This window comes from Acanthisitta chloris, unplaced genomic scaffold, assembly GCF_000695815.1.
Source record: "Acanthisitta chloris isolate BGI_N310 unplaced genomic scaffold, ASM69581v1 scaffold12079, whole genome shotgun sequence".
Classification (NCBI taxonomy): domain Eukaryota; kingdom Metazoa; phylum Chordata; class Aves; order Passeriformes; family Acanthisittidae; genus Acanthisitta; species Acanthisitta chloris.
The window spans coordinates 1-24,104 of NW_008693115.1; the positions used below are offsets into that span (position 1 = coordinate 1).

At 37.8% G+C, this 24,104-nt stretch overlaps 1 protein-coding gene across 1 annotated transcript; it reads right to left on the reverse strand.

Annotated features, from left to right (window-relative positions):
* Positions 1-1,858: 1,858 nt before the first annotated feature.
* On the reverse strand, positions 1,859-23,211 carry WDR26 (WD repeat domain 26; the record flags this gene model as incomplete). The annotated part of the gene is made up of 13 exons (XM_009082957.1): positions 23,168-23,211; positions 22,819-22,918; positions 22,646-22,702; positions 15,976-16,112; positions 15,295-15,392; positions 14,321-14,477; positions 12,571-12,627; positions 9,637-9,775; positions 5,493-5,633; positions 4,052-4,171; positions 3,131-3,276; positions 2,548-2,626; positions 1,859-1,988 (listed from the first exon to the last, which is right to left on the reverse strand). Coding segments are annotated over exons 1-13 (1,405 nt in total), but the record flags the coding sequence as incomplete, so codon positions are not given.
* Positions 23,212-24,104: the final 893 nt, after the last annotated feature.

Consider the following 24,104-nt stretch of genomic DNA (forward strand, 5'->3'; position numbering starts at 1 on the left):
TCAAATCCTGGGCTGCATCAAAATGAGGGTGACCTGCAGGTCAAAAGAGGTGATTTTCCCCCTCTACTCTGCTCTTGTGAGACCTGGAACACTGCATGCAGTTCTGGTGTCCTCAGTGTAAGAAGGACATGGAACTGTTGGAGCAAGTTCAGAGGAGGGCCATGAAGTTGATCAGATGACTGGAGCACCTTCCCTATGACGACAGGCTGAGGCAGTTGGGGCTGTTCAGCCTGGAGAAGACTATCTGGAGACCTCATAGTAACTATTCAGTATCAGAAGGGCCTACAAGGGAGCCAGAGAGGGACTCTTTGTTAGTAACTGCAATGATAGGACAAGGGGTAATGGCTTCAAACTGAAGGAGGGGAAGTTTAGGTTAGATACTAGAAAAAAAGTACTTTACTATAAGGGTGGTGAGACATCAACAGGCTGCCCAGGGAGGTGGTGACTGCCCTGACCCTGGCACTGTTCAAGACCAGCCTGGATGAGGCCTTGTGCAACCTGATCTAGTGAGGAGATGCCCCTGCTGATGGCAGGGAGGATTGCGACTAGATCATCTGTAAGGTCCATTCCAACCCTTAAATTCTATGATTCTATGATTAAGGCAGCATTCAATTCTTCTCTTAGAGACCTCCATTTTCCTCCTATTGATGTCATTGTCAGAAAAAGCCCTACCTAGCTGACAACACGCTTTAACAGGTTATGACAATGTAATTACTTTTTTTTAAAAGGTCATGACAATGTTATTTTTGTTTTGCTTGCTCGTTTTCTAAAAACCAGACTCAGTAAACACATATGCAACAATGCAGTGCAAAGAGACAACAGCTGCAGACAATAAAATCTAAATCAAGTACCATCAGTTTCAACTACTGCTGAATAGTTTTTAGACAATGAAGATAATAAAGAGTAAATAAATGGGGGAGGGGGGGAAAGGACTGGTGCGCTACAGTATGTTCAACTTCATATGCTTGTAAGTATAGCTTAACAAATCCTGAACTTTCAGGGTCAAGAAGCTCGCTCAACTGTGAAAAGAGGCTCATACTGGACTGGAGGTGCTCTCCTTTGGTCATATTCCATTGGACATGGTCAGAGGCTGAAACTTGGTTCTAATTTAGACAACTTTGATATTTTCCAAAAAAGAATAGTAGTAAATGTCCTCTGGCCAAGCCTATTTCCTAACAGCTTTGAGTTACATAGTACTTACAGTTTGTTTACATATTCCCAGTGTAATTCTTAGCCCTGCATAAGCTTGAATTTTAAGTGACCTCCATGGCAAGTGATGGCACTACATCAGTGACAGAATTGAGCCAATTCAAGATATGAACCATTAAGTAATTTCTACTCTCACAACAGACAGCTGAATACAAACATACTACAAAGCCTGTGATCACCAACAAAGCCTAACAGACTACGTCAACAACTGCTTGAGACTATGCTGTCCATAATTAAGATGACTCTACCGAAATTAAAATAACCTCACCATACCTATATCTTCAACAGGCAAATGATGCTGTTACTCCCTAGAAGTATTTTTATTCAAACCATAAGCCTAAGCATCATGCCACAAAAACAAAAATCCACAAAAACACACCATCCACTTCTAATTAAAACTGTGCAGATGCTTTTGCTTTAAAGGAGCAACACCAGCGTCATTAATGCTTTCTACTCCTACCATCCTCTCAGAAGATTCTTTCTGCTAGCCTACAATTACTTCTTGAAGTATGCCAGAATCTCAGCACGCCTCAAATTTCATGAGCCAGTTTACTTGCTTTTATAATGTTGTTAGTAACTGATACATGAAATTAAGCTATAGGAAGGGTTGAAGTGTTCCAGTTATCGGCACAAAGGGGAATGATGTTACCTTCACTACCACTCGCGATGAAATCTTCATTATGACCTCCAAAACACGAGTGAATTGTGTAAAATCCTTGTGTAACACCTTGATACTTTCTCACTAAAACTCTGTCTTGTAAGTCCCATAAGTGAACTCCCTGAAAATAAGTACAGAAATGTTACCATTAAACATTATTAACTGCATTTTTTTAAACTATGAAAAAAAATTAAATACACTACTTCAGAACCAACTTCAGCACTGTCAGTAGATTAAGAGAGTAAAGACGTATCAAAACACTAGATTAAACTTTCAGCATGTAGCCCCTTCTATTCTGAAATCTCCTAGTCTTATCTAAACTTCTAAAAGCAGAAATAGATAAATAAAATCTAATTCTCATGCCCCCAGATATGCTGATCTGCCACAATTCTTGCTGTACTTGGCTTCTCAATGCAATAGCCATATAGTGACATTTAGTAGTAGATATTTCACAATAGAAAGCACTCGACTATAAATCAGTCAAAAAAAAAAAAGCGTCAAGAATAAGACTGGCTTCTTGTCAGAGAATTCCAAGCTATATTTATGAATATTAAAGCCTTCATATTACACGATATACAACTGGTTAATATCAAACATTCCGACTCACATCACAATGTTTAAAAGTAGGTAGCAGCTGCAAGCACATTTATTTGCATTTCCACTCAACACAACAAACTCACCTGAGTTGCTACATTTAACAAAGCTAGACGGCCATTTTTTGAAATAGTAAACGACATAATAGGGTGATCTTCTTGTACTCTGAAATTATAAAACACAAATGTTACGATAACCAGATAATGGTGCAACAACAAGGCAAAAGGCATGTCCCGTCTCTGCAATATTATCAAGGAAAGGCAGCTCTGAATTTGAAATCAGGTATGTTTCTATATGTTAGTACATGCCAGGTCTGCAATAGCTTGCTTACACTTATGACAAAACACAAGCGCAAAAGGGGCTTCAGACCTCAGCTCCTAAATTCAAGGCAGAATCTATTAAAATATGCCAGGAACTGAGAAGACTACAACTCTTAATGACAGAAATGTCAAAAGCCAGAAACCTACTCCAGTGCTTACGAAGTTATTTCTAATACTCGATCTAATGCTGCTTGCTGAAACTTGCTCATTAGTTCTCGTCACACATTATTATTATCTATTTAATACTGAGAGCATTTCCAATAACTTTCTTCCTGCCACCCAGACCCTTCCTCAATCTTCTTCTGACACTAAGAAGCAGGAATTCAAAACCAAAGAAAGAGATAATTACATGTTCCTGTCTGTAAGATCCTCAAAGTTATAACCCCGAATTCGCTGGTGTGTGTCCGATGCTAGAACAGTTCTCCCATCACTCAAACACCAAAGGCATTGTACTCTCACTCCTTCCCAGGAGTCAAGGAGATTACCATCTAAATCCTAGTCAGAAGAGGGAGGGGGGAAAAAAACCAAAGCAAACAAAATAATCGAACAATTAGTCTCATATTTCCAAGGAGTTGTGACACAAATATATTTCACTTTCTGTTCAGACAATTGCTACAAAAAGAAATTTCATCCTCCCTTTTACCATTTTAAAAGGGAGGACTTAATGAATTAGGATTTGGTTGTCTTAACCAAGGGCTTTTGTAGGAATCTGCCCTGGAGAGCTGAGAATCCTTTTTGGCACTTTTTTTCTCATGCATGACAAGTGCCATCTATATCACATTGCTGAGCTGACCTTTGCAGTGAGTGAAGTTTGCATATTGCACTGTTATTCTGGGCACCAAGTCAGATGACAAATAATCAAGAATAGGGAGAGACAGTGGACCACCACCCAAAATCAACACCAGTCAAGTAATGAGGGTTTCCAATTTCTGTTTACACAAGCAAAGACAGCATGCAAAAACTAAGATATCATCAAAATTATATGGAATAAGCAATATTAGTGGACAAAGGTACTACTTTTTATCAGTGCATTTTCTGGAGCAGCTAAGAAAAGAATTCCCAGAACACAAGTTCTCCTTTAGGCAACGACACTCGAACCCTTCAAACTGCTACATACAGAAGTGCTGCTGAAATACCTGCATTAATGTATTGCTTCTTTGAATACAAAGATCAGAACCTTTAGTGTACATACACATGAAAAACCATGAACCTTGGATTTGACCAAACTTCAATTTCTCGCTTTGCAATGGGACAGATGCAGAGAACTTACACACTGATAGAACTGTCCACGCTGACCTCCCGTTACAAAGCGCTTCCCATCAGGATTCCAGGCCACACTTGTTAAACTATCTTCATGAGATTGGCTCATCTTTGTCCTCAGCTCTCCAGTCTGGAAAATAAACAAAGGCAGCAAGGCCTTACACCAGAAACCTTTCCAAAAAGGCATTGGTGATTTTATCTGACACATATAGCATTTGGAAGTGCATGTATTTCAACACATTTATTAAAAAGCAACACAAACCTGTGAATAATGCAATAAAAACTATTTCAGCATCTCCAGTAATTCTGGATTTGATTTGGGACAATTTCTGTTGTTCCTCAAATCAAGAGAGATGAATACTTGGTGTGCCAGACAATTGAAAGATAATGAGTAAGAGAGGAATGAAAAGAAATTAGAAGAAGTCAAGAGCATGAGAAGCACTATCAAATGAAAAAAACCAAACACTGAAATCAAGGAGGCAGGAGGAGACTACAAGAAAAAGAGATTACAGAATACATTTTACTAAAAAGTTCAGAGTATCACAGTATTCAGAATGTTTTCCTCCCTGAGCTGAAGCTTCCAAGCCAAAATTTAGCTTTCATCCCTAGTGTATAATGCGATCATTTCATAAGACAGAGCACCCAATGAGTGGCTTACCATTGTCAGAATAGTAAGGGCTTCTCTTTATTCCCTTGTGCCAGCTCTAGTGCTCTTCACTGAGCCAATTTAGTCAATAAAACAAAAGAAAAGTGTTCCAAGGGTAAAAAAAAGGGAACATTTTTGTTTTAGGAAAGTAAATTAGTTCAGAGTCCAAGGCAGCACAAGAAAGACTACACAGCCCAAAACTGAGGCAGCAGAGGCTTTTATATGAACTCAAGTGACCATAAAAATCAAGAGCAGAAAATGACTTCCAAATTCGTGAAGGAAATGGCATAATAGCCTAGTGTCCAACCGAAAGATGAAGTTCTGAAACCGTAAACTTAAGTGTCTATGGATCTTTCACCAACATCACTGGGAGGGTTACATAGTAAAACTACTTGTATCTTTTCCTACTCCTGCTCCCCTTCAGTGATAATTCTGCCCTCTGCTTCTTTTGATTCATTTGCTGTTCTTCTCTTCAGAAGCTCTTGAAGGTCCTATGCATTTATACCAACCCTTCTCAGAAACAATCAGTAACCAGATGCACCAGAATTGCTGCACAATCCCAAGCACTTAGACTAGGATCTCTAATTTCAGTTCTGTACAAAATCAGCATAGAATTTGTAGGCTGCCACAATTATTTCTTCATATTGAGGGAGGGGAGCAGGGAGACCAGCATCTCTTCTTTACATTCGCACATTTGCACAAGTTCATAGCAATTACCTCTTTCATACCCAAAGCATTCAGATACTGAAATGAAAGCAGCAGACTGATCACAAAGGTTTACTTTTTACTCTTTATCACCACTTACCTGTACATTCCAGAGCCAAAGCTCAGAACAATCATCTGGGCCACAGGCAACAAGATAGTTGTCATCTGGACTCCAAGCAATGTAAGAGACCCCATATGCATGACCTTCTAATGTCTTAAGCAGTTTTAGCTGGTGAGTGTCCTGGAACAAGAGAGATACTATTGAGACAACTCAAACGAACTCCTACTAGATTTCACACATCCAATGTGCCCACTACAACACAGGAAGTTTGCTTTAAGCTACTTGACACCTGAGAGACATGAATAGGTTCTCACTGGAAAAGCAATTGTCAGTTTACAGAGTAGGGCCAGAAAATGTAAGCTTCTAAGTTTCAATGTGCAAAATAAGAACACTTGTAGGCATTTTTGTTCTAATCTTCTGTGATTCAGAATGTAAAACTCACAAAATACTGTTGAATAGAAAGTTTTACATTACATTACACTTGCTTTACTATGGAAGATTTTTGGAGGATCAAGTCTTTCTTTATCTGCTGTGGAATATCAAAGTACTATTGTATCTGTTTTACAGAATTAAGTTACTCTCTTAAGAAAGTAAAGACATGCTAGAAGCCTGTTATGGTTAAACAGAGAATCAAAACCTTCACAAATGCTGACAAAGAAAAACCTCAAAGCACCAATATTTTATAGACTTCAGTGTTATGCTGTGTGTGCTGCTCATGGAAGAGGTTTTACAGAAAGATATTTTTAAAAAATTCCTTGAGGTGTTCTTTTTTCAGAAGTGTTGCCTACAGCAAGTTGGTTTCTGCCAGATTTAGTGAATGAAGCGTATTTGGCACATGCAGCATCTTTTATCATCTTTATATTACAACTGCTTTACTGCTGCCTTGTCAGAGGAACCTGTCTTTCAAGATGCTTACAAAAATAAAAGTACAGCTAGATACTGTGAAACCACCACACATTGGCTTCCTAAATACAGAAACATGCTTCGATACAGTGTTAGCACTGACTCTTGACAACAACATGCATATACAGAAAGTAGAACAGAGTTTGTTAAACTGCTGACAATTTTTGTGAAGCCTCTTGGAAAATGGCAAATTGTCCACCCTCTCCACCTTTTTTTCCCCCTACATGGCAGATGTTTATACTTCCAATTCTTTTAAAAAGAGCAATTAATTTGAAAATCTAGCTTGATTTCTCTAATTGTCCCTTCTCTTTTGTTTCAGTATTAATCAACAGGGCACTTCCTGATTCTAAAGAGAAAGAACAGAGGAAGAGTGACATGAAGGACTCTTTCCTGGATCAGCTGCAAGGGATTTGGTGAGTCTCAGTCAGCCTGCAGCTTTGAGGGTGCCACTGGCTAGAAAAAGCAAATTCCTCAAAAGAAAGTGAGCTAATAATAATCTTCAGAGCAATGAGAAAGAGGGGCAAATGAATGGACCTCCTCAAGACCCCTTTTCCATTCTAATTATTATTCCTGGACTGCATTAGACACTGCTGTGTCTGTAGCTAAAGTGATCTGCAAGGAAACTGAGTCATGCCTGACATGATCTCACACCCTGGATGGAGCTTGCCTGCAAGTGATGTATTTCTTTTTACAACAAGATTAAAATAACCTATCACATCAGCGTATCTGAAACTCATGATAAGCAAGACACAAAAGACATTCCTGTTCTAATGACAGAACTCTGTGGCTGTTACTATCTTCAATACTGCTCTCATACTTCTCTCCAAATACAGCAAAACTGCTATGCCATGTTTTGCTCCAAACCAGCAGTCAGTGGTATTTCAGGAAAACGGCCCCAAACATAGTCAATCTGCTTCCCACCCACCAGCAAAAGAAATCTCAGCACTTCTATATCTTACATAGAGCTTCCCAAATTTTTGTTATGTATAAAAAACAACTATTCAGGCATCAACTTAAGTCTGTAGTAGTTGAGCTCATTGGCTGATAAGTCAAAAGCTGTCAACAGTTTTCAAAAAATGCAGACAAGATTTTTGTAAGGAGAACTCTTAAGAAAGAAGATGCAAGCCAGACAAGGTGATACACCAAGTGTGCTTATCCTTTGGGCTCTAGAGATTCTGCCATACTTCCTAACAGTCAAATAATGCACCCACACACAAACCTGGTCCACTCAAGACTTTATTTAATGCTGTTGAGTCTGCATAAGAACTTTGAAATTAACAAATGAAAATGAAAACAGAAGCATGGGTCAAGATAGTTTAGACATGTAGCTGGTTCTTAGAGAAGAAATAAATACATGGTATGAAATGAAAAAAACCACATTGAAGCAGTGTCATTACACTTCAAGAGGGGTGATAAAGAAAGGAAAGGGAGAAATGAAGGATTCTCACACTCGAAGTGTGTGTTGAAAAACAAATACTGTTCATTGAAAACACTGTTCTCCCATCACTTGTCCAGATGTTTCCCTGCAGTTTATGTATACATGCTAGAAAAATTATAAATACCTAAAGACTTGACACCTGATTAAACTTACAGTTTAAAAGACAGTGTCAACTGCTACAGGAAGTGTGAGAAGCATGGTATGGCAAATAGGAAAATAAGTAATATGAGTTATGTGGCCTACTGTTATTTAGGCATCCACCTGCTTGAGAGGGTTTAAATTTTTTTTTCATGTACTCAAATACAGAAGATAAAACGCTATAAAGCTTTCGCACTGACTAGTAGAGATTTTGTTTCTTTAGCAACCCTTGGTCAAAAGGGTTAGTCTAAAACATTCACAAAACATTTATTTGGTTTTATTGACCAGGTATCAGCTAACAATTCACTATAAAATATGCTCATTGAGATACTGGGTTATGAAAACCCATCAATATAAAAGGAAGATGTACATCTACAAGCAAATGACAAGTTAATAGCAAAAACATTTGGTCCTTAATTTATTTAGAATTACTTTGTTAAAACAACCAAACAAAATACAGATAATTTCCAAACTAAATAACAGAAGTCAGCTTATGCATCTCTTGTCCCAGAGCACACTGGATCCAGTAACACAAACCACAGCAGTTCTATGCTTGAAAACACAATGGTGCTTGCTGCTAAGTTCACAGGCTACATAACAATTATGCACATGGAACATGGCTTTAAATTTTATCTTTTTAATAGCAAAAAAAGACTTGGATTGTATGGATTCCTAACCTGACATGGAAGAAAGGAATTAAATTCAGCTTAAATCCTCCTGAAAGCCAACATGGAACTGCAAAAACCTTTCATCTTGTATTTTGCATACCAGTGAGCAGTTGTGTTGTTAAAAAACTTTCAGAATCTTATTTCTGATAGTGTTTTACAAGCATTAACAACTTCAAATATTGTATGCCTATGTTCAAGTTTATTCAGTTTTCAGTTGTTAGGAAACATATGGACATACTTCCATAACCACCTCTATGAGTGAATTAAAACAGTCTCAGATTCATCACTTAATCTTTTTATTTACATAACAATAGATATGTGTAGGAAAGATATGAAATATCCTACAGTTATAAGATTTATGTTTATGTCCCATATGTTATCAAACCCTAAAACTGCAGTCTGTAAGAAAATGGACGGGTATACTTCCATGTGTCAGTGTGTTTACATCTTTGTCTCAAGCCAAGGCAAATCTCCAACAGCAACAAGCATGAAGTGGTATACTGATGCAACTTTTAGTTTAGCATGTACCATTTTATTACTTCAGAAATAAAGTAATAAATGATGAAGTGAATAGAGTATTTAAATCCAACTCTATTAGTAGCAACAAGATAGCAGAAAGGGATTAGTCACACAAAAACCCCACAAGTACTCTCAGTAAGAGTGATTTAGAAGAAAGGTTCCTCACTGACATGCTCCTTCCACTCTCACCCAATGCTTCTCCAGGCCTTCAAGCTAAGAAACTTCCCTGGAGGGCAACACCAGGCTCCACCCCATGGTACCAGTTAGGAGTACACAAAGTTCGTGCCTCAAAAGCAGGCAACAGTTCAAGCCTTACACTCAGGCATCAGGTTTTTAAGTGTCCTCCTTCACTAATGTACACTGACTGTGATCTTCAGTCTTTTACACCCCAGGGAAACACCTAATCTGAGGGCTTCAGTACATGTCAGCTGGTCCTACAAAAACCATCCCAGCAAGAGAAAGCTGAGAGGGAAGGGAAAGACAAGTCATACATATTTTTAACACTTGGCACACTTACTGGATCAACCTGCCATATAATAACAGTTGTGTCCTTAGATCCTGTTGCTAGTTTAGTGCCATCATTGGAGAATTTACAGAACCAAACTTCATTACAGTGCTCCGTTAGGATCTGCTGTGTATAACATGGGAACTGTTTCCTGGGAAAACAAAGGAATGTATTCACAGATTAATAAGAAAGCAGTAAAATATATTTTTAAAATCAAGCTAGTAAAAAAACCAAACCCAAACTTATTCAAATGCAAGACCAAACAACTTAGAAAATTCCTCTATTAAGAGCAGCTTAAGTAAGTACAGAATGAAGTGTCTTATCTGGTAACAAGCTCATACCACCAAGTGATCGTAACGAATAATAAAAATGTAGAACTATTCTCATTTCACTCACATAATTTGTTGCACTTTCATATAACTTGGAATAAAACTGACTTCATTAGGAGTGTAACAGCTTCATACTATACAGTACTATGATGTATAGAAAATCCTGGAGTCCAAGTCTCTTTGAACCCTAGATATGATGTTTTATGTACACAAGATTTTTGTAGGTATCTAATTCACTTAGCTCTATCTTGCCAACTCCTTAGAAGTGATTCTTCCATAAAAGTTTTTTTCTTGAATGTGACCTTTCAATAAGCTAGATGTTTCTGTGCCTTCATTTTTTGCCAGTTTTCACTTTCTTTGCAGAGTACCATGTATAATATCTAAGTATAACTAACAAGATACTATTACAAGCTTTGAACTTGAATAGTTTTTCCTCAAAATAGTCTACATTATTTTGTAAAATGCTGTGTTTATCAATAAGATATCACACAATAAACTACCATAGAATAGTCAAGCATTCCTCTAGAGCTAATATTTAATATTCTAGTTACACACTGAGAAAAAGCTAACAGTCAAAATATTAAGTTAGGCAAGAACTGGAGATAAGTTTATTTTATTTATATCTTGCCTATAAGATTCTTATTTCAGAGCTAAGATAAAATAAATGTAGGCTTTTACAGCAGACCTCTGCTTTTATGAGTAATACTGCAAAAAGTACAAGTCCATTGTTCAAATGCACTAAATAGTAGTCTCTAACCACAGCCAGTGTTTCTTGAACTTCAGGGATCCTGAGGAGGTTTAATCTTCAGCTGAATTTTTACAGCATCCAGTGCAACAGAGCAACACAACTGATGGGGCACAGTGGTACTAATGTAATGAGTGTCTCCTTGAATGTACAGGTGTACTTATCACTGCAAATAAATTGGCTTTTAAAAAATTACACCAATAAAAACACAACACACCTTCTCCCAACAATTTAAACAGAAAACTTACTACTTTCACATTTGAGTTAAAAAATACAGTTTGGTGGTAACCTGGCTGACAGACACCTGAAAAACTACTTCTTACCTGAAGCTAGAAAAAGTTCTGCTAAATATAGTGACCATGCCCTCTCAGTCCATATTCCTTTACTGGAAGAGGTGTCCTAGTCTATACTTAGAGACTAGAAAGCAGCACTGAACAACCATACAGTCTCATGTCTTGTCTCATGTCAGGAGAGGATAAACAAAACATACACATACATATCTGTAGTTGGCTTCCTTGGGTATGTCTACTTAGCTGTTTTTAGAGAAACAGAAGTCTGTTCTGCTCTTGCTTTAAGCTGACCACAAACTGTCTGGTTGCCACTGGAAGAACACTAAACCCAAGCTAAAAAGCTCCACCCATGAAAGACAACTATTTTCCCTGAATTCTAGATGGAAATAGGCAAGCCCTTACACAGACATGCACCTACATGAAGAATATTTAATTATTATTTAGCCATATTGTAACAAGCTAATATTTTTTTCTCAGAGTAGCAATTTGCTCTAGAAGGTGAAAGTCTTTATCCATAACTCACACAAAGTACAAGGGGTACAGTGTGTCCCAGGAAAGCCTTTTCAGCATACTACATTTAAAAAAATACTCTGTAGAACAATAGCTCTTGTATTTCAAAGTTTAAGAAAAGCTGCCAAAGTTTTGTAGACATGAAAACCAAGCAGTATAATGCTGGAGTACACAGTTCTCATAGCAAGATGGCCTTTAGGCTGCTGATATAGCTACTGCAGACACATCCCAATACTGAATTATGTATTCACAACCCAGTCAGATCAGAGTGCTCTAACAAAAAGTCCTCTTCACTAGTAAAACATACAACTCAGCAAGTTTCACTTCAGAGACAGCAAAGCATACAGCAAATAACTCTTCTGCAGAAGGAAACAGCAGCAGTCTTGAAACAAGAACCAGTTGTCTAACAGTTTCTGGGTTTGGTAATTACATTGTAGCTCAATAGTTTTTATTTTTTTTTTATTTGAAGTGTTTCATTACAAATTGTTCTGTTCAGCACAAAACACCTGAATCCTGTTGTTCACATACTGAAATAAAGCATCTAATAAACTTATCTATTGTACTTACAGAAGTTCAAAATTCTAAGTAAAACACCTAATGTGTACTTTTACTTTCCCTGTACATACAATGAAAGATTTACTCCTCAACAAAAAAAACCCCAACCAAAACCAAACCACCAATCAATAAAATACCAAAAACCAACCCATAACACCCAGCTAGGCTGAAGGCTCTCAAAACCAAGAATTACCATCCCCAAGAGGATCAATTCTCCATTATCAAAATCTCAGGCACTATAAGATAGAAATCCTTCACCTTCACTCCACTCCTACCAGCTTCTCACAAAGTAAGTTTTAGTTAAACATTGAGTTAAACGTTTTACCTATTAGTGCAATTCAAGCATGCCTGATCAAAATATTGCCGTTAAGTCCAAACCACTTTAGTTCCAGCTAAAAAAGGGAAAGCTGTCAGTGTTCTATCATTTAGGTAGTAAAGTTCTTAAATTGTCTAAGCTATTAGACTACTGTTATTTCTCTCAGCTTCATTAAAATTTGGCTTTCAGTGCCTAACTCACCTCATTATGGCCAAGCATGGCAGCACATATGGCACACTACACACTGATCTCAGATCCCTGCAACAGGTAGATACAGTAGGCTGAGCTGAAGACAGAATGGAAGTGAATTTTTTGGATAGTTGAAGTGAATTTTTGGGTAGTTATTTGTGGGGGTTTTGTTGTTGTTCTAATTACAGATGTCTTAAGTATCTATGTGTATACACATACCAAATGTGTATACACATACCAAATATGTAAGTTTAGGAAGTTTAGGTGGAAAAAACCCAAACCTCAAACTATGGCCAAACTTTGATGTCAGCAAATAGATTCAGATGGGTGAAATTCAAGCACAGGTCTGTTGCATATAGTATCTTTTATATCTGGCTCTACCTAGTCTGACTTCACTAAACCATGCTCCTTACAGTTGGCTTGAATGCTCTCGGGGGTTTGATTAATCACATCAAGCCCCCTACAGAACATTCAATACTATTTATAGACTTGTTTTAAAGACTAAAATTAAAACTTTGTTAGTCTGATGTCAAAACTCACTTCTGAATTAGGGGAACCACAATACCAGTATATGATCATTTTCAATAGCTCTTAAAAAATGGGCAGCAGTCCAGACACAGACACACACAACTGCTGAAACAATGCCGTGTTTCAGTTAATGTTACTTGAATACATTAAGTGTCCAAGACAGTAATTTTAAAACCTTAAGATGGGTACAATGAAGTGCTATGGAAGACTGCATCTTCAAAAACAGATTCCAAGCAACCCAAGAATCTAAGTCAAAGCAGCTGAGTTCAGAAAGTTTCTATTAGCAAGTTTATCAGTACTTAGTTAACTTCCTCAGATAAGCCAACCTTAACATGAACACAACTCCCTTGTAAGCCCAAGTGTTAGCCTGTTACACGAACAAACATATAAGGGTATCACAACCAGCCCTTATTTTCTAAGTGTCCTAGCCCTCATTCTCTTATTACACCACGCACAGCAGTTTTCCATAGAAGCGACACTGAATTTCTAAGTCCTCACCCGAGTTTTGCTGGAAAACTGCTCAAGTCAGCCATTTGTTAAAAACATCTTTGTGCTTCATGTCTATTAAAATATGGCATTTTGAAAATTCAGAAGCAGCTGCTGTTTTGTTAACAAAAAAGTTATCCAGATACACCTTTGTATTGCCTCTTCAGACTAAGAGACAATCAATTCATACAACATTACAAATTTGAGAAAAGTTAGTCATATTCATGTTTATTATATAAATCAGAAACATCTTCTGCACATTTCTCCTGTTTTAACCTTTGTGTCTAAAAGCACCTCAGTATTCACTACTAAAAGTCATAGCTGAAAGCTGAGTTCACAAAGTGTGCTTCAGTAGGCCTCCTCCATTCCAGTAACCTTGAAGACAGTCTAGGTAAGTACCATACAGGTGATTCTCCAGTGAAAAAAACACAGCAATCACATGTTCATGCATAAATAGACTGGCTGTCCAAAATCACAAGAAACAAGTGGCTAAGGATTAGCATAGTAGTATCTTCTATTCATACCCATATGATTAAAATGTCAAAGCTTTAGTTTGACCCCAGTTACCCCATATCCATCTACCAAACTCTCTACTCCTCCCCACTATACATTTTATGAAAACTGCCTTCTCCCAGTCAAACCAACTCCAAACAGTTTTCATGTTCCTGCTAAAAGCAGGTACAACAGGATTATTTTAAAAGGAAAAGTTAGTCACTCAGCTTAAAAGTCAATCACGAGGGTTCCTTACCTACTACAAACGTGATCTATTAGCAGCGAGACAGAATCTAGATTGCTATCTAGTTTCGTATTATGATATAGGCACCGGTCCCGTTGTAGCTCCACAGCCTGACGGAGCAGGTTCTGTAAACGCCTTGGAGGAAGCATCACGGATGGGGGTAGGTATGCTTTAAGGGAGGTATTAAGAAAAAACAAACCAATGAAAAAAAGATTTATCAAGTGCAAGTTACAGGTAAGAGCACACTTTGCTTGTGAGTGTTTTTGAAAGAGGCCTCAATAAATAAAGCACACAGCTTGTCAAATTTACCACTATATACCTGGAATGAGAAGCATGAACTTCTGGAAAGCAGAGCCATATGCAAGGTATTTGTAGTTACAGAGTATGTTGTCCTGGCCAACAAGCACCACTTACACAAGCTAACTCCAAACTCAGTATTTAACAAAATCTGTACAATTACAAAGCAACAGTATCAGCTGTGTTAATTTACAGAATTATCTATTAACACAATCAAAATCAAGAATACCAGTAGGTTTTATAATCCTGAAAGAAAGGAGAAACCATAATTCATAGTAAAGTATGAGACCACCATCAACCAATACTAGTATCACTAGTAGTTACAGACCACACTTAAGTTTCAACCTCTCACTACAGCTGGCATTTATAACAAACACACACTCCTCCCCAAAGCACACATTTAATGACCTAAGTTATACTATTACTGCATGAAGCAGAACTAAGAGATAAGGGCTCCTGTTAAAAATAGTTTATCAGAGACAGCAAAAGGTTAGATACAGAAGACCAAAGGGTAAACGCACCTAAAGGCATCCCATTAACTAAGAAACACCAGGAAAGCAAAAAAAAAAAATAATGAAAAAATCAAACAACCAGAAAAGGCAACTGTTAATTCCCTGGAATACGTCATTATGTAAGATATAATGGATTTACAGAGGTGAGAAGAAATTCTAAACACTAGAACATCTTACTCTGGAGTTTGTCCAAGAGTTTAGATCTGGAAGCTGTTCCTTTTCCTTCCCACTCTGCTTTTGCACGCAAGTCTTCTGCATGGCTACACATCAGGTACCTATTTAAAAAAAAAAAAAGCACACACACCCCAACAGACCACGTCTTTCTGGAATCATTCTTTTCACTTTAGCATGATATAGATCATAACATTCTTAATGAACTGGAAACAGGTGACTTAAGATTGAGACTGATAGGAAAAAAGGAAGGGAACTATTTCATTCAAACACACATCTCTTCATAACAAACATTTACAAATTGGCAACGGAAAAAGATGACAAAACAAGCAATTTTAGGGAAGATAGAAATGTCTTATTTTCATCTAAGAACAAACCAGACTATATTCACCTGCTTATTTAATTATAAGATAAGGAGCTAATAATTCTCAAGATCATACAACCATACATATGGATGTATGTACGAATTTGGGTCCTAGTAGTATACAAGTGAATCATCATCAGGCTTTTTTCAAGCATTTGAAACAGAACACTCTCTACTGAAAGTATTCTTTACTCACCATTTCATCACATCTCACTAGAGCTTATTAATCAACAGGATTAATACTGTTTGAGTTTTCACAGTGTCAGCTATCAAAAGCTACACAATTCCTTCACTGCCAGAGCTCTCAAAGCCCACACACTTACCCACTGAGGACATGAATGCGTTCTGTGTTATATTTCAGAGGCGTCAGTTCACAGCGTAGAACCTGAAGTGCCTCCAGGACCTTGCCATCCTCCAGGTATTCCAGGTACTTCTGCTGCAGCAGCAAAAACTTCATCCTCTGACATGACAGAAAGCAGCAGTCAGGGGAAAAAGGTTGACTGAAGTTTCAGAAAACGTTTGAGCCTAAACAGAACAGTAGAAACCATTCTACTATGCCCTTCAGAAACACAGCTCTACGTAGTTTCATTACTCAATTTCTTCTGCTGGGTTTACAACAACATTGCAGCAAAGTTAAGTTATCCACGATTTCCTCCCTGCCTGATGGGGCTCCAAGTATATTTGTATCTTATTCCTCAAATCCCCCCTCCAATTTGTCTCATTTTTACCCACCCTCTTTTTGGTCATCACTCTTCAAATCCTGAATTAGATTGTTACACTGGAAAGCCTATCTATCCAGGAAAGTGCCCAAAAGCAGGTACTCACATATTTAAGACTGCATGGCAGCACAGAGCACAACAGGCCAACTCAGCACGTCATACCAGTTACATAGGAGCTGACATGGATTCTTTGCATAGCTGCATAACATATAGCAATAATGAATTGACACTGCCTGAGGTTTTGTTTTGTAGTTCCACCTTAAATTGCTTTCCTTGGCTGTTGTTTTCAGGATTACAGAAAAAAAGTATAGTTTCCTATATTTAGGAATCACTTCACCTCTCTGAATTGGTGCTGTTATTCCATAGTGTTCTTTTCACCTTGTACAGTTTTTGGTTATTTACTTTTTTAAAAAAAAATAATCAAGCCTGGTATTCTAACAACATAACTGCGGATACAAAAGGAAAACCAGGCATTAATTTACTACATTAAAAAACCTGACATCCTGGAAACTTCTAACAGCAATTTAGTAGAAACACAGTTTGGTTGTTTCTGGATGAAACCAACTATCCTGTGTTTGCACATGCTCTTTACTGGTAGCAGTTATCAGAGAGAAATAACATTGCTGGTCCACAAGACTCACCAGGTTAAAGAGGAAAATGTATGTGCTTTGTTGTATCGGTGAGAAACAGACTGGAGATTAAGTGTAGCAAATTACATTTGTTTTTCTAATGAATACACCACCAGTTCAGTCACCAGTCTCCTTTGCTTCCATCAGACCTCAGGCACCTGACTATTTTCATGCTCATATTTGGTCAATGTTTACTTAGTTTCAAACAGACTGGCAGCCTCCTTAAGCAGAGGGATAATCAGGAAGTTTAAGATGTTCCAGTCCTATTAAAGCTCACATGAAAGTTTAAGGTTTACTAGATGTAAAATCCAAAGTTAAAACATAAAGCATTTTTGTTTCCAGAGATGTTCAGCTCTTCAAAAGAATAAAGTTTACACATACTGTGAGTGCTATTAACTTATCACACAGCTTTGTGAAACATAAAACATGACACAGTAAAGATGATTTATGTTCATACCTGTCTGTAGTGCTCTGCTGTCCTGTACGTAACAGGCAAACCCATATTACACTCCCTATCCAGCTCTTCAGTCTATTTGAATTTGGAATTGTTAGACCATCACTGTACAGTTTTTCCAGGTGAGACAAAATTTTTTTTTTTACATTATGACATGTGAAAAACCAAAAGAAAGATATCCCAATTATTTACAACCTCAGTGGTTGGCTCCATGCAGTAAGCCAGCAGACCTCATGTTGTTTGCTTATACACCAGAAGCAGGAGGGATAAGAGCTTCCTCTTCCAGCTGTGCACATGCTCACACGGATGCATGGAGAACTGCTCAGGGAGTAGTCACATACTGTATTTCACTCCTCTTGGTCACCTCACACTGATGATTACCACCAGAAAATAGTCTGATATTTCCAGTTTGTAATAAAAACTAAACTCTCCACCCCTTCCTTCTCCATTCACTGCATGTATTTATTAAATTAATACCATATTTCCCTTAAACACGATAACCTGCCTTATCTGTATCTAATTACTCTCTTTCTTCCACCCTACTTTTAGGACTTAGCACATTAATTTCACTTAATTAGAGGAAAAAGTAAAAAGAGCAGAAAACCCTAACCCACAAGTTTCCTAATGCCAGTCCCAACAATTCCATACAAGCATTACAGGAATACAATCATGCAGACTGTTGTTGCCAAGCTATCCAAAGAGGCATAATTTCAGTCTGAGCTTAGAAAGCACAGTTTAAAAAAAAAGAAGAAAAAAATAAGCACATGATTGCTCCGTGTGTGACTCTGGCATATTAGGAACATAAAAGCCTCCAGAACAAGACAGTAGTATACCCTTCATGCAGGAGTCTAGTGTTCCCATAATGGAGAATTAAAATAAAAGATAAGCAGTTTGGAACTGTAACTTATTTATAGCAACAGGCAGGGACTAAAGTGTTGATAGGGAAATTAATTGATTTGCTAAGCTATTTTGGTAACTACTCCAAAACTTGCCCTACAGCATACTCAAACAGTAGCATGCATACAGCCTCCTTCAGGCAAAAGTCACACTCCAGTGACATCACATTTCAAGTAATTTTTTATATCAGCACACTCATGGCCTCCTACTTATTTCTGTGCAAGAAGTGACTTTGCTGACAAATAGATTTCAGTCAGGAACAGAATTTTGTGCTCATTTTCTCTCAACTACTTTATCCCCTACTAATAGCACCACTAATTACTTTCAACACCACCTTCTCATGATATCCAAGACCATTTTGGGTACATCATTTCTTTTACGGTCCAAACAACGTCTTCTAGAAAGTAAAGGAACTGTTTATAATATTGGCAACTATAAAGAAAAAGCACAAACCCTGACATTTAAGTAGATCAGAATGAGTACAAAACTCATCTGATGCAATGCATCCACACAAACAGCTTTGTCTTTCTCCATATTCTTTAGCTGCCTTCCAAAGAAGGGAAATTAAAATTACCATAATGCAAAACATACCATGTAAAATGTAACAAGTGTCTGGGATTTGTTATCGTCTCAGTGTATGCAAATGAAATTCAACATCATTACACTCTAGTGTTGAACAATTTGAATTCATACACCACCACTGCTTAGCTTATAGCAAAGCTTATTTACCCTGAAGGGCCCACAGAAGAGTCCAGTACAACAGCTTTAGCACTGCAGCCTGGCTGGTTTGGCCCAGTTATTACTACCTCATCCTGTCTTTTAACTCTATAGTGAGGATGAGGATAAACTGCATTAATTTATTTTTTCCCACAAGCTATTACTTAAGTGTAAGTTGAACTCTGATTACCCTGGTGCAAAACTAAGTCAAGTTAAAAGATTTAATGGGTGTTGTTTGTTTTAATGTATGTACTATTAGCATCTTGCTTTCTTCAAACTATAGCCTTTGATTATTATTATGAATGCTTAGTACTGTACTTCTTCATTGGCCTACTTGTTAGTATAAAAGGTCTTTGCAGAATCTTAAATTTTAGGAAGTCTGCCATGTATCATAGTTCACCAGCCCTGAGTAACCAAAGGTGAAAACCTCAGCAAACACAGCTGTGAAAATAACAGAACAAGCACACTGCCACAGTCAAGAAATTGAGCCATTTTAACCACTGGTTACAGTAGCAAATCTTCAGAAGTTTTAATTATTAAAATGTACAATAACCTAAGTTTAGGATTATATTTTTGTGTTACTTTTGACCTGTATATTTTATGACAGTTTCATTACTGTACTAAGAGTTCAAAATAAGTAAACACTGCTCAAACATGTGTCCTTGGAAATTAAAAAGGTAACTAAAAGGCATGCTGAAATTATCAGCTGTTGTTTCAAAACACAAAATGAACACAGTAGCTATGTACTATCTGCAGAACTATGACCTCAATTTTCACTATCCTGTAGTCTACTACTTTGATAATCATGCAAAACACTGATAAAAAGCACTTTAAAACAATCCAAAACTTAATTGTAAGATGTGATACATAAAGGGCAGAAAACATTCTGGTCTACAGAATTTAGCAAGGAATCTCAATGAGACTTCAACTGCACCAAGTCCTGCTGCATAGAGGTGATTAATTCTGATAGGGAACTGCCCTTAATGCTGGCAGCAAGAGGGACACCATACAGGCAGGTGGAGCACTTTGCCCAAACAATATATTATAAATCACTTTTTTTAATTGTACTGCCTGCTGCAGGCCATGTACCGCCAGAACAAGTAAACAGAATCATTTAAAACTATATTCTACATGACTATAGAGGAATAATCTCCAGGTTTCTTCCTAGGTTGAACTAGTTACCCAAGATAGATGCTACAATACACTTGAGTAGCCCTAAAGCAAGCAAAACCTCAGGCTGGCTTAAGGTTGGTATTTTCTAAGTGTAACTCAAGGCAAAACATCATGCTTCATTCAATGATAAAGTTTTCCTACAGATTGCTTCAAGACAGCTGTATCTTATACACTGGAAAAGTAAACATGACTAATAACATACTATATGGCAGGCAGTTGTGTTGACACAAACAGAAATAACACTGTCCTGTGTGCCACCACACCCCCCCTGCATATCAACACACTACCATCAAAGATTTAGAAACTGAGATCAGCCATTTCATGTTTGGTATTTTCACCTGTAGAACTTGAAGCACTTTGTAGAAATAAGGAAATTACACAAGTAGAATTTTATAAATACATGTCACACCTTCACTGACCAGACATTCCAAAAGCAGCCATGTGTCCTGGTTATTTTATCCAGGTCATATTAACTATAACGAAACAAAAACCACAAACCAAAAGCAAACCACAAAACACACACCCTACTTTTTTAAATACTCTGTGTCACCTCCAACTTTTGGGTACCCATTCTTCCTGTATGCACACATTTTTGAAACATCTAGTCATATAGTGTGAGTCACAAGACAGGGACCCAAAATCTAATTTGCTATTTTTAAAGAGAGTTACCTGCAGCAGCATCTTGTTTGGACTTTCCCTGATCAAGACATTTATCACCTTTATTAGCTTCAACTTTCCTGCAGCTGGGATTACTAACAGAGCATAAAGCATCCCTCCTTACCTGTAATGATCTTTCACTAATTTTCAAGGTGCTGACTATGCCAATACCCACCCACAATCACAACAAAGTACAAGAGCTGGGCAGGGAGGGAAGTGGAGACAGCACACACAACGGAACACACGCAGCCTCAACTTATCCTTGCAAATCATGTTGTCTTACTAACGCACATATGTAAGGCATTTAAAACTTATACAAAAGAACAACTTTGAAAAAATACTTAATATTTGATTCGGTCTAAAGCAAGTATTTTTATTGCACCAAGTTTTATGGAAGCAGATTGGCATCAGCATTAAAGAAGATCACCCTTTCAGTGCCCTCCAGAACAACGGAAGGGAAACATTCCATTTTCCTCAAACTGAATTCTTCAAAAAGTCCAATGCTGATACTCAGTTAAACCTTTTGACTCCCAGACATGCAAAACACTTTACTATAGAAAAACGTCGTAACTTCATGAGAAAATCTGCTTCAAATGACTGTTCATAGTCCCATAGCGAGATTTCATACTTTCAGGCTGCACAAATGTGCAATATTCTAAACTACTTCAAATCTTAGAGAAAAGAGAAAGTCTGGTCTGAATAAGAGATGCTATGCTCTGACCAAATTCACAGAAGAGAATGTAAACTTCTGTCAAGTACCCTCTGATGTTTCATAAAACATCTGTTTTTCCTACTTCACTTCCTGTTCTCTCTTTCTCTCCCTCCCCACCAGACAGGAAATTGTCTTGACAACAAATGAATCAGCTAGAAGTGGAACTAAGCAGCCATCAGCTGATTCCTCATTGTTTACAGTCAGAGACTTCAAAAAGCCTTGCTACTGTTTTCTTCCTAAGTGACCTTAGCTGTTCCAACTTCATTTCATTAAAACAAACGTTTATACACAACAGAACAAGTTGTCTGAAGAGCAAAGTAATCATTTTCATCTTGACAGAAAAAAAAATTCAAACCAAGAAATATTTACTCCAAGTAACTGAAATCATAACAACATATATTGTAATTGTCAAGTCACAGGATCTACCAACCCTTCACTTACAGGTTTATATTTTTTAAAAAGCCAGCCAAACAGAAAAAGCTCTAAATAAAATCCCAAACAGCAATACAAATGCATTTGTTCTTTAAAAGCCATCTGGAAAAGCAACAGTATTCATGATCTATAGAAGCCTCTATATTCTTGTAATGTGCTACTGGAACTCCAACCCAACACTAGTATTACTGCATTTCATTTCTAAACTTCTCTTCCCTCAAGAACAACCTAACTCCTATAAACACAGAGATTGGGAGAAGTATTTCAAGGCTGAAACTAGTATTCAGCATAGGCAATTTCTACAGAAACTGACCTATTTTAGGAGTGTGACAGGATTTATATTTTATTGGTTAGGTATGTTTAACAGAGTTTAAACACTCAGTACACCAAATCTTAAGCCTCAATACTTTTGGCCTATCTCTCATTCTAAAACAGAATAAAACCAGTTCAGACTAGTATAGCATTTGAGATTGCATGCAAGCAGCTTAAAGTAAACAAAAAAAGAAAACAAGAACTATGGACAACCAACTCCATAGTGAAAGATTACACCACGACAATTAGTCCAACTACACAGCTCTGAAAGAGTTCAAGTGTGCTTCTTACCACAATTGCATGCGGAGAATGCACTAGGGCCTTAAGTTCATTCAGGTCGTTCTCAGCCTGCAGAAATTGGTATAAGAGGAAAAAAAGTACGTAAGGAGGGTGGATTTTGAATTCTCTCACAGATACTATAAATTTAAACAGTGGTTAATACAGTCCTATAAGCCCTACGTTACCTTATCCCATTCTCCTTCCATGACATGATTGCGGAATTTGGTAGCAGAAGGATGTTCTAAACGACATCCTGACTCTTGCATGAGGAGATCAACAGTCTGGCTGCAGGAGAGATACAGTGTAAAAAACCCGACCAGTTTCACCTCACAAACACATGGTCTACTATGATAACAGTTTACCATATTTAAAAGTAACTTTCATAAAACAAGAATAACTATGACCAGGTGCAGATGACTGCTCAAAAAGGTGATCTCAGTTGCCTGTGAGACACGTAAACAGCTACCTCTGTCTAAACCAAGTTGTCAATGAGCTTGAAAGCTTCGCTGAAGTACCATGAAGTATGTGACTTACCAGCCACCACAAACAGCCATCCCTGCACAGAAGATAAACTTCATGAAGGAGATACAGACTAGAAATCTGTTAGCTACTGGCTACTATCCCCTGCCCCCTCCCTACCTCCCCCCTCCGACCCCTCAAAGGAACACAGAGCTACAACATCTGCCACAAGGCCTAACTTTTTTTTCTTCATCACATCTTAAGAAACTGGCTCATTAAAAATAAACTCATGAACCTGTAGCCCTTCCCCTTTTACACTAAAAATAGCTTATTTACTGTGGTGCTGTCTATGAATAGTCACGAGTTGTCTGCTGCTGCAAACTTGCCTCTTGTGTCAGAGGTAATTTATTTTATGTGATAAGTTCTTTGTAACTGATCCACTCTGCAAGTGTTTAAAAACTTCTTTTGTGGTAGCTACATACACACTTTACAGGACTTCCCTAGCTTTCCTCCAAAATCATGACTTGCTGGCTTTAGCTTTGCTCACAAAGAGAGTGTTGTGATTAACTTACTTTCCCTGCTCCACTGGGAAATTATTTTCCCTATTCCGATCTTAAGAAAGGGCCAACATACTTGCTTCTTGTTTACAAGTTAAGGTTACTACCAGAAACGTGTGTCCAGTACAAAAACTGCAGAGGCCTTCACCATTTACAGGGCCAAAGGTTTCCAGAGTGAAACCAAACAGCCTGTTTAAGTGACAGTTTACCTTGTGCTCGCTTCCTCCGAGCTGACAAGCCAAATCTCGGAGCTCATCTGCGAAGAGCCGCCCCCCCACGCCCAGCTGCGGGCTCCATTATGCTTACCAGATAACTTCTCCCCCACTAACACGTTTGTATTGATCTGCCCTTATCGGTGTGCAACTCGACTTCCATATTGCCATCCCTGGCAGGAGAAGCTCCCGTCCTGCCCCTTCGCAGGCACAGGCTTTGGAAGACACATCTCCGGATCCATT